This window comes from Mesocricetus auratus, unplaced genomic scaffold (genome assembly GCF_017639785.1).
Source record: "Mesocricetus auratus isolate SY011 unplaced genomic scaffold, BCM_Maur_2.0 Super-Scaffold_100027, whole genome shotgun sequence".
In the NCBI taxonomy this organism is placed as follows: Eukaryota; Metazoa; Chordata; class Mammalia; order Rodentia; family Cricetidae; genus Mesocricetus; species Mesocricetus auratus.
The window spans coordinates 22,239,554-22,252,280 of NW_024429208.1; the positions used below are offsets into that span (position 1 = coordinate 22,239,554).

Consider the following 12,727-nt stretch of genomic DNA (forward strand, 5'->3'; position numbering starts at 1 on the left):
AATAGTCCGGCTATAGCTGGCCTTGGGGAATATCCTCACTGAGTCTCCGGCCTGATGTCCACTTGTGCCGTTTGTCCTGTTTTATAGATGGGACTCACTGTACACACATCACTCTCTCTATCTGAAGCTTCTTTGTTAAGGAATTAACTAGCTCCAACTCAGGACCTTGTGTTTCTTCAAGGGCTGGTGACTAGCAGTTCAGCTCTTAAAGCAGTTCTAGCCAAATGACCCTGGCTGCTATATCTTTGGCGCGTTCTGGTGCCTGTGGCTGGGGAAGGGAGACCCCTTGTGTTGTGTCTCTTTTTCTTAGCCCTGGGTGAGTCCATTAGCAGGTGACTAATCTCCCTGCTGTTTGCAGCTGAGTGGGGAGAGAGGGGAAGTGAGCAAGTGAGCTGGGCTTGGGGAAGCTTGGGAAGGTCACATGATCCCGTGCGATCAGGGAGGAGGAGGAGGCAGGAGAGGGGAGGAGGCAGGAGATGTCTTTTCTTTCTTTCTGAACTTGCATCTCCCACCAACTTCCCCCAAGTACCCTTAGATCAAGCAGTGCCCCTCCCCCACTTTTCCCACTGTTCATTTCCAGGGTCTCAAAGTGTGACATAGTAACCTAGCCACCCAACACATACACACACCCCACCCAGATATGCTTCCAGACAAGGCCCACTTTTGGGAAATACCTCATTCTCTAGTTCCCTATGGGGGTCCAAGGTAGATATTAAAGGCCCTGAGCAGTCCCGCATGAGAAGGACCTGTTTGCTTTAGCATAACTGCTCCCATGTTTCATTCATCTGGATTCACACATTAAAAAAAAAAATCTCAGAAATATGTATTGTTTTGTATTGCATTCCATCCTTTTTTTTTTTTTCCTGTTATTCCCACCTTGTAACTAGCCGGTGGCATTTTCTTCTTGGTTAATGTTTCATCAGATGATTGTGTGTCTCACAATCAGTGGTATCTTAAATGTGGTGACTCACATAGCTATATGCTCATGTTGGGATTTAGTTCCAGGGTCTGAGGAATGGGAGGCAGCGGCCTGGGCACTAGGCCTGTTTCCTCTAGTGCTGACAGGCTTGAGTGTTGGGGCTTCTGAGGAGCACAGGTGGATATTGACAATGAAAAGAGGAGGGGGAGAGAGGAAGGGAGGGTGAAACCGAAGACTTGAGCAACAGTGATTATTGGATCAGGGATGGGTGGGGGCTCATGAGCTGAGCCTCTTTTCCCTGGTTACCATTATCTGTAAGTCCTCAGGGAGCGGGAGGCCTCATGGCAGGGTATGGATGGGCCCCGTCTTACACAGATCTTATGCCGATAAACGCAGTGGTGGTGAGGTGGAGAACACAGCTGTGTTGTCATGTTCTGTGGCAGCCTTCCTCCTTGCTGTACCCCCTTCTCCAGCTCTTACGTCCTTCCCATCCCCTCCTCACCATTTTGCCTGAGCCTTGCAGGGGTGACATTGATGTCCCATTTATGGCTCAGCATCCAACAGTCCCTTGTGAGTTTTTGTTTACTGTTGTCCACTGTAAACAGGAGTTTCTGAGGCAAGGCTGTTGGCAGCACTGACCCCTGGAGACAAACATTCATAAGGCCACATACCTTTGGGTTTTTTTCCAAAGATAGATCTTTCTATCTATGTTATCTATCTGTGTATCTATGTATCTATGTATCTATGTATCTATGTATCTATGTATCTATGTATCTATCTATCTATCTATCTATCTATCTATCTATCTATCTATCTACCTACCTACCTAGCTAGCTTATTTGAGATAGGGCCTCACTGTGTAGCCCTAGCTGACTTGGAACTTACTATGTAAACCAGGTTGGCCTGGAACTCACAGAGATCCACTTGCCTCTGCCTCCCCAAGTGGTGAGATTAAAGGTGGTTTTTTTAAAAAATGTATTTAAATGTTTTGTTTGCAAGTATGTATATGCACCATGTGTGCACGTGCCCTCTGAAGTCAGATGTCCTGGAGTTGGAGTTAGGGGTGGTTATGAGCCATTAGGTCAGTGATGAAACAGAACCTGGGTCCTCTGCAAGAGCAGCCAGTGCTCTGTCTCTTCCGGCTCCCTTGGATTTGGATTTTTTTGTTTTTTGTTTTCTTTTTTTTTTTGTTTTTGTTTTTCGAGACAGGGTTTCTCTGTATTGTTTTGGAGCCTGTCCTGGAACTCGCTGGGTAGACCAGGCTGGTCTCAAACTCATAGAGATCCACCTGCCTCTGCCTCCCGAATGCTGGGATTAAAGGCGTGAGCCACCAACACCCAACCCCTTGGACGTTTCAGTATTTCTCATGAAGTTGCTCCAAACTGACTGTGTCTCATTCCTGAGGTTTCCCCTGCCCCGTTAGTGCTAAGGATATTGTAGGTCTTGGTTAGTCCAGGAGCTGTGGGAGGCTGCTGCATATTCTTGGAAGTTTGTTTCTTTCTCATGTTCTTTACAAGGGAGAAGCCACAAAACATTTCCTGGAAATGCACAGATGTACCATTATCTTCTTCCATGCTAAGCAGAATGACTTATAGTGTATTTGGTCATTGATGGGGGAAGTCCTGTGTATATGTCAATAAAGCACTGTTGGCCAATAGGCAACCAAGATAAGTGGGACTAGGAATCCAGGAGGACTCTAGGAAGGAGAAACAGAGAGTCAAGATGTAACGCCATGGGGTAGGAAGCCCAGAAACCTCTCCAGTAAGAGAAATACTTAGATTAACAATTATGGGGTAATTAGTTAAGTCAGAGCTAGCCAGTAAGAAACAAGCAAGGCCAACAGCTTCATAATTAATATAGCCTCCTGTATGTTTATTTGGGACTGATACGGCTCTGGAATCAGGCTGGCGGGAAGGCTTCTCTCAAGGAAAAGGCTTCCCTTTACAGGTCATATCCCTCTCCCCCTTTTTAATGAGATAGTCTTATATAAACCTGGCTGGCCTTGAACTAGAAGCCTCTCCAGAGGTATATTTACAGGTTTGTGCCACCACACTCACAATGGTGACGGGTATATTTTTATAATAATTATTTTTATTTTATATGCATTGGTGTTTTCCCTGCATGTATGTCTGTGTGAGGGTGTCAGATTTTGCTTGGAGTTACAGACAGTTGTGAGCTGTCATGTGGCGAACCTGGGTCCTCTGGAAGAGCAGTCAGTGCTGGCTCAGGTGGGGCTTAGGATGAAGATAGTCACCGGGGCTGGCTTGCCTGTAGCTCACTCACAGAGCGGGGCACTTCATGAAGGCAGTTTCTGTTTGTCTTGTGTTCCAACACAGGCTGGTGCACAGAGACACCTGGCCCTGTGTTTGCTTTCCATTATTTCCTGGTAATAATGGCCATCGTCAGAAGGGAAGAGATGCCAGGCCCTTCAGAGCGATGCTTAATGAGCCTTCTCGTGAAGAGTGGCTCCCTTCCCCCAGTACGATGGGAGATGCTGGCAGGGGTTAGAGTAGGAGGCCCCTGGAGTGGGAAGGCAAATAGGGGACCAAAGATACAAAGAGAAAGCTGGAGGGAAGCCCACTGCTGGTGCCAGAAGCCGGACTGGTGAGAAGAAACAAAACCCAAACTAATGGAGAAGTCCCCAGCGCTTTAGTGCGACCTTGGGGAATTTACTTCAGTCTCTGTTTCCATTGCCTCTTCTGTAAAATGGGTATGAGGAGGGAGTTTGGCGACTCTGTACCTAACATCCCAGCATTTGGGAAGGCTGAGGCAGGAGAACTGCCATGAGTTCCTCAGCTTAAAGAAATAACTAATAGGACTGATCAAAATAATAAACATGAAACGGAGGGCATGATGCTCCCTGCTCTGGCTGCCGTAAAAAGCAGGATGAAGTGGAGAAGCTTCGTGGGCTCTGTCAGCATCGCATTGCCCTTGCTCTTGGCGTGCACCTCATGGGGAGGGCCTTTCTAAGCAGCATTCTCGGCGATAGAGTCCTTGGAGGAAGGGTGAGGAGGGTTTTAGAATTCACTGGTATTGCTGATGCTGTGAAAGGAGACAGAAAGAAGGTGAAACATGGTCAACCTCCTCTCTCCTCAGCCCCCTCCCAGCTGGCCTCATAAGACTGGTGAGCCTGAAGTGGGCCTACTGGTGTGCTGTAGTCTGAGCACTAAGGAAGTAGAGGCAGGGAGATCGCAAGTTCAAAGTCATCCTCAGCTGCGTGTTCCAGACAGCACTGTGCTGTGTGTGACCTTATTGGGGAGGGGAAGAAGCATGGATGGATGGATGGATGGATGGATGGATGGATAGACAGACAGACAGACAGACAGATAGGGCAGTTGGCTGGCTGGCTGGTTAGCTGGCCAGCCGGCAGGCAGGCAGGTCTGTAGGTAGATTGGTAGGTATATAGATCGGTTGGTAGATGGGTAGATAGATGGATTAGATCAGTAAATAGTAGGTAGATAGATAGGTCCATAGGTAAGTAAGTAGGTAGATGATAGGTAGATAGGTAGACAGATAATTGATAGGTGGGTAGATGGAAAGATCTGATAGCTAGGTAGATAGGCAGGCAGGCTGGTGAATGCCTATAATCCCAGCTACTTAAGTGGCTTAGGGAGGAGGATACTGAGTTTGAGCTAAGGAAATGCCAGGCATCCAACAGAGCTCACCAAATGCCCTGTGGCACTCACCTAAAACTATTTCCCTTTGTCCCTGGCCTGGCAGAACAGAAGAGCAAACAGACCTTGTGACTGACCCAGGCGGTTCCTGCCCAGCCAGCTCATACACTTAGATTGTCTGCTGTCTGCAGACGCCACTGCACAGGGCAGCAGGTGACATCACCCTGTCTCCAGCTTGCTCTTCATTCACCCAGCTGAGGAAGAATAGACCTGCAGACATATTTAAAAAAATGAGCATTGAATGAGAATGGAGGGTCCCCATGACCACTGGTAGGACCAGTTTGCTTGGAGCTTTCTTATCTGTAAGTTGTGGCATGGAGTTAATATTTCCCCAGCATTTCCTGGGCTGTGAAAGTGGTTTTCAGGCAGGCGTGGCAACCTTTTTTTTTCCTCAGACACCACACAGCATATCTCAGATGGAGTCACAGAGACCCCGGGTAGGGAGGATCACTCTTCAAGAGAGGCCCCTTGGCTCTCAGCAGTCACCCAGCAGGTGTCTTTTTAATTTGCCGTCTTGTTTGCTGTGGTCCAGACACTGCCATTTGAATCACTCTGAACTCTGTCCTGGCATGTCACAGGCGTCCTTTCTGCTGTCACCTGAACTCCCTGGAACCTTGCTGGCTTGAGCCTGTCTCAAAGGCTGCGTGAAGATGGGGTGGGTGAGCAGGACAGGGTGGGGTGGGCCAGCCCAGTGTGCCTTACTTCTCAGCCAGCTCAGCCTTCAGTGATGGGAAACCCACTTTCTTTTATTCATCTAAACATGAGACCCAGTTGGCAACTGGAAAATTTCCCAATTATAAAAGTTTGTAATGAATTTCAATTATAAGCATATATCTACTGTGTAAAAGAGAATACTATATTTTGGCAGGAAAGAAACACTAACTTTAAAAATAATATAAAGCCAGGTATGGTGGTGCATAACTTTAATCCCGGCACTCAGGAGGCAGAGATGAGTAGATCTCTGAGTTTAAGGTCAGATTAGTGTACACAGAGTGTTCCAGGTCAGCCAAGGTTACACAGTAAGACCCTGTTTCAAAACAAAACAAAGTAAAACCCTAAACAAATAAAACATACAGAGAGACAGAGACACACTTTCATGGTCAGTTGATTTTTGGCAGGGGTGCCAAGGCTATTCAATGAGGGAAAAGAGAGTCTCTTCAGCCTGTGGGCCAGGATGCTGAGCGTCCACAAAGAACCAAGTTGTACCTTTACTTCATACCCTACACAAAACATTAGCTCCAAGAAGATCAAAGTCTTAAATAAGAGCTGGCACCATGAAACTCCTAGAGGAAAAATAAATGTGAACCTTTGTGACCTTGCATTTGGGGGGTTGGATTCTTACACACAACACAAAACTAAACAGCAAAACCAGAAATAAACGGCACTGCACGAAAATGTAAAACTTTGGTTAATGCTTTTGCCCAGCCCCACAAAAGTAAGAAGAAAATTTTGGAATGTTTGCACTTTCTTTATTGTTGCTATATTTGAAAACTTAGGTTTATTTTATTTATTACTATTGTGATGTGTATAGTGGCACCCAGGTACCGTGGTATGTGTGTAAAGCTCAGAGGACAGTTCTGTGGAGTTGGGGGATCTTTATGGGATGGGTCCAGGAATTGAACTCAGATCTTCAGGTGTGCATAGAGAGTGCTTTACCCATCTCATAGCCTGGCCTCATAGTCTTTTTACCCCCATATATCTAACGCCAAGACCCCTCCAGTTTTGATCCGAGTAAAGGGTCAGTCAGTAGGTGGACAGTGCTGTAGCATCAGCCTTCATCAGAGAGATGAGAGTGACAGTGAAAATGACGTCATACACACATTACTGAAGATGTGGACAGACTAGAGCTTTCATTCATCACAAACAAGGCAGTGATACAGCCACTTTGTCAGACCATGGCATTTCTGCAGACCAACCATGCTTTATCAGGCAGTCTGACTCCGCTTATACCGGAGAGAAACGAGGGCACTTGTCCACATGAGAACCTTTGTGCCAGTGTGCCTAGCTGTGTTAACCACGCTAGCCCAAAATGGAAGCAGCCATGCTGCCCGGCTAATGTAGGGACAAGTAAAACATGGTAGTGGGATAGTTTTAACTGCAAAAAGAACGAAGTGCTGATAAACAAGACAGCATAGAAGCACGCTGGAAACATTTTGCTAAGTGATAAAAGCCAGTCACAAGGAACCATTAATGTGAAATGCCCAGCACAGAGCCATTACATTCCCATTTATTTATGTTTTGTTTGGGATGCTGTGGATCAACCCCAGGGCCACTCATATGCTGGGCAAGTATTTTACCACTGAGCTACATCCCCAACCTTTGGATTTTTAAAATATAATTTAAAAACATTTAGATAATATTATTACACACACACCCAGATAAGTTTTTACCATGTAGCCCAGGTTAGCCTTGAACATGAGATCCATATGTCTTAGCCTAAGTGCTGGGATCACAGTCATGCACCACCATGCTTGCTTGGCTTGAGCATACACTTGAATGGATGAGTTGCGTGCTATGTGACTCAAATTGCAAAGTGTGCATGCGTGCATGCCTCTCTCTGTGTGTGTGTGTGTGTGTGTGTGTGTGTGTGTGTGTGTGTGTGTGTAAAATCTTGTCAGGGTAAGCAAGGTGCCGCCAGTCTGATATTGATAGCCATGGATTTGTGAGGGCTACTGGGATTTAGGGAGACAAGAGTGACTGTCACTCCTAGCTTGCACACACAGGCTACAACATAAATGACATTACACTAAGTAAAAGCCACCAGTCACAAAAAGACAGTTTATGCCTGATTCCACCTATATGAAGTGTCTAGAGCAGGCCACTTTCAGATAGTGACGTAGAGGTTACTAGAGTTGGCCAGGGGTGAGGAATTACTGCTTAATGAAAGTTTTGCTAATAGTGGGGATGGCTACTTAACATTGTGAATGTCCTTAGTGACACTGAGCTGTGCACTCAGAAAATGGTTCCAGTGCTAAGTTTCACATCATCTATGTCTTACCACAACAATGGAAAAACAATCCAAGGAGTAACTGGGGCTTTGAGCAAGCAGTGATTGGCATCTGAGCCAACATGGAAGGAACCCCGGGCATGGGCTGGACCTCAGCACAGGCTTTTCCTGTGCTGAAATACTGTACAGGCTGGGTGTGACAACACACACCTTTAATCCCTGCAGTTGGGAGGCCCGGGCAGCAGGGTTGGGAGATTGGGGTCATCTTCAGCTTTATCGAAATGTTGAGGCCAGCTTGGGCTCCATGAGACCCCATCTAATCAAAATAAGAAGCCAGTGTTGTGTGGTCCTTATGGGCAGCAGTGCTGTCTTTATTTTTATTTTTTATTTTTTTGGTTTTTCCAGATGGGGTTTCTCTGTATTGTTTTGGAGGCTGTCCTGGAACTCCCTCTGTAGACCAGGCTGGCCTCAAACTCACAGAGATCCACCTGCCTCTGCCTCCCGAGTGCTGGGATTAAAGGCGTGCGCCACCAACGCCCGGCAGTGCTGTCTTTAAATAGGCTAAGCAACCAGAGGAGTGTGGAAAGGAGCTTTGTGCCTCATTCCACACCTCTTCCTCTGCAGTGTGAGACTAGAGTTGCTCCAGCAGGACCAGGCAAGGTAAACGCGAGTTCTGCTGAAGGTGCTATGCGGTGGGCGGGAGACATAGACAGGGCCAGATCCAAAGGGTAGATACCGCTCATGGCCACCTTCTCACACGAGTCCGACATGATCCTTCTTTTCTCCCTTGCCAGAGAAGGGGGATTTCATCGCCCTGGATCTTGGCGGCTCTTCCTTCCGAATCCTGCGGGTGCAGGTGAATCACGAGAAGAATCAGAATGTCCACATGGAGTCTGAGGCCTATGAAACCCCGGAGAACATCGTACACGGCAGTGGAAGCCAGGTGGGTTCCTTGTCCCCCTCATTCTGCTCCATCAAGCCAGCATCGCTTGGAGCACCTCATTAGAGGTCTGTCATAAGAGTGTCACTTGTAAAGGACTCCCAGGGGAGGGATGAGGCAGCTGTGTACCTGAAGAGGCATGCACCGTCTGGTGGACTGTTGGCTTGGGAGTGGGTGAAAGCTGGGGGGAGGGAGACCCTGTGGCACTGTTGCAAGTGCTTTTGTCCCAAAGGATCGCGGGTTGATTCCTTGGCACAGGGTTAGTCCACTCTTGGGGTAGAAATGTCCCTCTCTCGGGCCACTGAAATACTGTACAGGCTGGGTGTGACAACACCCACTCTCTGGAAGCCAGGCCCTGTGGAGTGGTTCCTAGCTTGGGACATCAGGAGCTCTGTACTCTGATTTAATGGTGCACACGCACCCTTGGCACGGCAAGCAGAGGCTGCAGGCTTTGCTTTGGAAATGGCTGTCCCTCCTCACGCTCGTTACCCAAAGCTTCTCCCCTTTCCACAGGACCTTGAGCAGGGCCATCTTTCCTGACTAAAGCACCTGTGCATACCCGAGAGGACCTGTTTTGTGATGTGTGGTGGGTTCCTATCTCCCCAGGGCCCTGTGACTAAGGTTCTGACAGTACCCTCAGGGTTTTATTCATCTCTGAGTCCCCTGAACCTACCACACAGCATGCTCCATTACTCCAAGTGACGACTGTTGTGGATACGTGTTGAGTTTGTGCCCTACCCACACTTCACATTGGGGCTGTGGTGTTGGTCCTGTTGAAAGTATGTCGGGTTTCTGTTGGAGAAGGTGTGTGTTCAGGGCAAGGTTCGCAAGTTCTCCAGAGAAAGCAGTGGTTCTGGGGTGGATGGTGAAGTGAGGCCCAGGGCCCTCCTCGATAGGATTCCACTTGGTGCCTAAGTTACTGTGGGTCAAAGTTGGGACAACCCACCTGGATAAGAGCTGATCCTGGCCTTGAACTCTGCCTGCTGCTTGGGTTCCGAGTTTTTCAGAGCACAGCACAGTGAGCATGGAAGTAAGCTCTGTCTCTGGAGTAGGCAAGCCACTTTATAGTCAGCCACGGAGGCAGGTAAGGCACGTTAGGTGGTCCTGCCTCCGTCACTGGGCTTTGGAGACTGGTCCCTTCAGCTCAAGGCTGCTGCTTGGGGGAGGGAGGTCTCCCGCTCATGTCTCCATTGCCCACTGTGTGACTCCTTTTCTGCAGGTAGCCAGCAGCCTGCTTGGCAGGCTCGGTTCCACCTAACAGGTTCTGGGTGATCATGGTTGTTCGTGGTCCGTGGGTTTATCCACTATCAAGACTGTCAGTGTGCACACATTCCCTGTGTGCCTTGGCCTGGCCTCTTAGGAGCAGGGCTTGTTTAGGGGGTGCTTCCATCCCAGGGGACACCTCCTCAGTAATTTCCAGCCTGTGTCCGCAGTCTCCCTTATTCCCAGATCATTTTGCTTCCTGCTGTTTGCTTCTCTGCTCCTAAGTCATCTAAAAAGATAGTGATGGTGGTGATGTGTGGTTTTTTTTGTTTTTGTTTTTTTCAAGACAGGGTTTCTCTGTGGCTATGGAGGTTGTCCTGGGACTAGCTCTTACAAGCTGGTCTCGATCTCACAGAGATCTGCCTGCTTTTACCTCCCAAGTGCTGGGATTAAAGGCGTGCACTACCAAGCCCAGCCTGTGGTATCTTATTTTATAGCACACACTGGTACCATGCTTGTAATGTGCAAGTGGCTGACGTATATACACTTTGTACCTAGTGACTCATTTCATCATCATGGCAACCTGTGGGTAGGTCTTCATTATGTCTTACACATGGGAAGGTCCTAGCTCAGCTGTTTTAGTAGCTGTGCAAATTCTGAGATTTCTGAGGTGGTCTTACCCCAGAAGTTAACAGTTTCAGCTGCTGGGAATTTTCTTCTTCTTCTTCTCCTTTCCTTTATTTGTTGATTTTGAAACAATGTTTCGCTGTGTAGCTCTGGCTGTCCTGGAACTCACTTTGTAGTCCAAGCCAACCTCAAACTCAGGGAGATCCACATGCTTCCGCCTCCCAGTGCTGAGATTAAAGGTGTGCATTACTACATCCAGCAAAACATTTAAATGGGTATATGTGTGGCTAGTGTATGTAGTATGCCACGTATGTATAGGCATAGATGCACCAAGAGGCCAGAAGAAGGCATTCGGTCCTCTGGAATTGGGGCTACAGGTACTGTGATCCACCTGATACGGATGCTACCAACAAAACTGGAAGAACAGCAAGCGTTCTTAACCTCTGTCATAGTTAGGGTTTCTGTTGCTGTGAAGAGACACCATGACCACAGCAACTCTTATAAAGAAAACATTTAATTGTGGTGTCTTACAGTTCAGAGGTGTTCAGTCCATTATTGTCATGGTGGGACATGGCAGCAGATGTCTTGCTGGAGCTGAGAGCCCTACATCTTACAGGCAATAAGAAGTCAACCGACCACTGGGTAGTATCCTGAGCACAGGAAACCTCAAAGCCCGCCCCAACCGTGACACACTTCCTCCAACAAGGCCACACCTACTTCAACAGAGCCACACCTCTTAATAGTGCCACTCTGTATGAGCTTATGGGGGCTAATTGCACTCAGATTACCACAACCTCTGAGCTTCTCTCTATCTCTGTTTCTTAAGATTTTGATGGTGAGAAAATGTGGCTGTGGACAGGAGCTTAGATCAGGGTAGGAAGACAGACAAGAATGAAGCCGGAACATCTCCTGCAGTATTCTGGTGTTAGCGGTCAGCTGGTATCCAGTAGCCCATCTCCTGAGTTCTCTGACGTCTTCTATGGAGCTCATGTTACTCGTGGAGCTGCTCAGACTCAGGCTATGAGCAATGAAGGCTTAAGGGTCTGGATCCTGTGGAGTTCTCACCCTCTGTGATGTGCAGATGTTTTAAAATTGGTTTTTAGCTTGTCGTCTGAAATACTGCTAAACCGAGAGATGAGCAGACAGTGTGTTCACCCTGAGGGGCTCCCACACTCAGTCTCTTTTTCTCCCCTCCTACCCACAAAGTATCTCCAGCCTCCTGCAGTTTTAAGCTTTATGATTCCAGGAGCTGCGTGCAACATTGTTAAGACATGGCTTCGGTGACTGGGGAGACCGCTCGCTCCGCAGTCATTGTCCTTGCTGCATAAATATGAGAACCCGAGTTTGGATCCCAGCACTCACATAAATAACTGGGTGTGATGGCAGTGGTAGTGCATGTCATTAATCCCAGCACTCAGGAGACTGAGTGAGGCAGGTGGATCTTGTGAGTTCCAGGCCAGCCTAGGCTACAGAGCAGTTCCAGGACAGCCAGAGCGGTTACACAGAGAAACCCTTTGTGTGTGGGGGTGGTGGTGGTGGTGGATGTGACTGCCCAAATTACTCAGAAAACAGGCAGGAGGATGGCCTGAGCTTGCTGGTCACCAGCTCAGCTCCAAATTAAGTGAGAAACCTTCTCTCAAGGTAATGAAAACAGAGATAGAGCAGAGCACTTGATATTTCCCTCTGGCCTCATATATGAGCACTGGGACACACATATGCATATACACCTTATGCACACCACACACATACACACACACACACACTCTCTCTCACTACTTAAATTAGTTTTGGTAATTTTGAATAATACTTAAAGTTGTTGCTTGTTTTGTTCTGCCATTATTTGCCCTGCTCTAGTCAGTTGAAGGGTTAAGTCCGTATTTGTGCGTATGTGTGTATAGCGTGTATATGTACAAGTTGTGTGGGTGCTCATATACATGTATGTGAGCACACAAGTGTAGAGGTCAAAGATTGCTATCAGGTAACCTTTCTCCAATACTCTCTCTGGTATCTGTATGAGACATGCTCTCTCCTTGAACCCAAGTTCACTGACTGGCTGGCCGGGCTGGCCGGTGAGCTGCTCCTGTCTTCCTCTCCATCACCAGAGCTGCACTATGCTGCCCCACCTGGCTGTTCATGTGTTCTGGGGACCTGAACTCAGGTCCTCATGCAGAAGACGCTTTACCAACTGAGCCCTCTCCCCACCCATTAAAATTTTTTTTTCTAGCCGGGCGCTGATGGTGCACGCCTTTAATCCCAGCACTCCAGAGGCAGAGGCAGGCAGATCTCCGTGAGTTCGAGGCTAGCCTGGTCTACAAGAGCTAGTTCCAGGACAGCCTCCAAAGCCACAGAGAAACCCTGTCTTGAAAAACCAAAAAAAAAAAATTTTTTTTCTAGCCAAGTGGTGGTGGCTCCGCACC

At 47.9% G+C, this 12,727-nt stretch overlaps 1 protein-coding gene across 2 annotated transcripts in view; it reads left to right on the plus strand.

Moving 5' to 3' along the window:
• Hk1 (hexokinase 1) overlaps positions 1-12,727 on the plus strand; it is an 89,167-nt gene that overhangs the window by 47,357 nt on the left and 29,083 nt on the right. For both annotated transcript variants that reach the window (XM_040732021.1, XM_005070906.4), the window contains one exon: positions 8,335-8,483. In XM_040732021.1, coding sequence (XP_040587955.1) covers positions 8,335-8,483 — 149 coding nt within the window. The remainder of the gene's footprint in view (positions 1-8,334; positions 8,484-12,727) is intronic.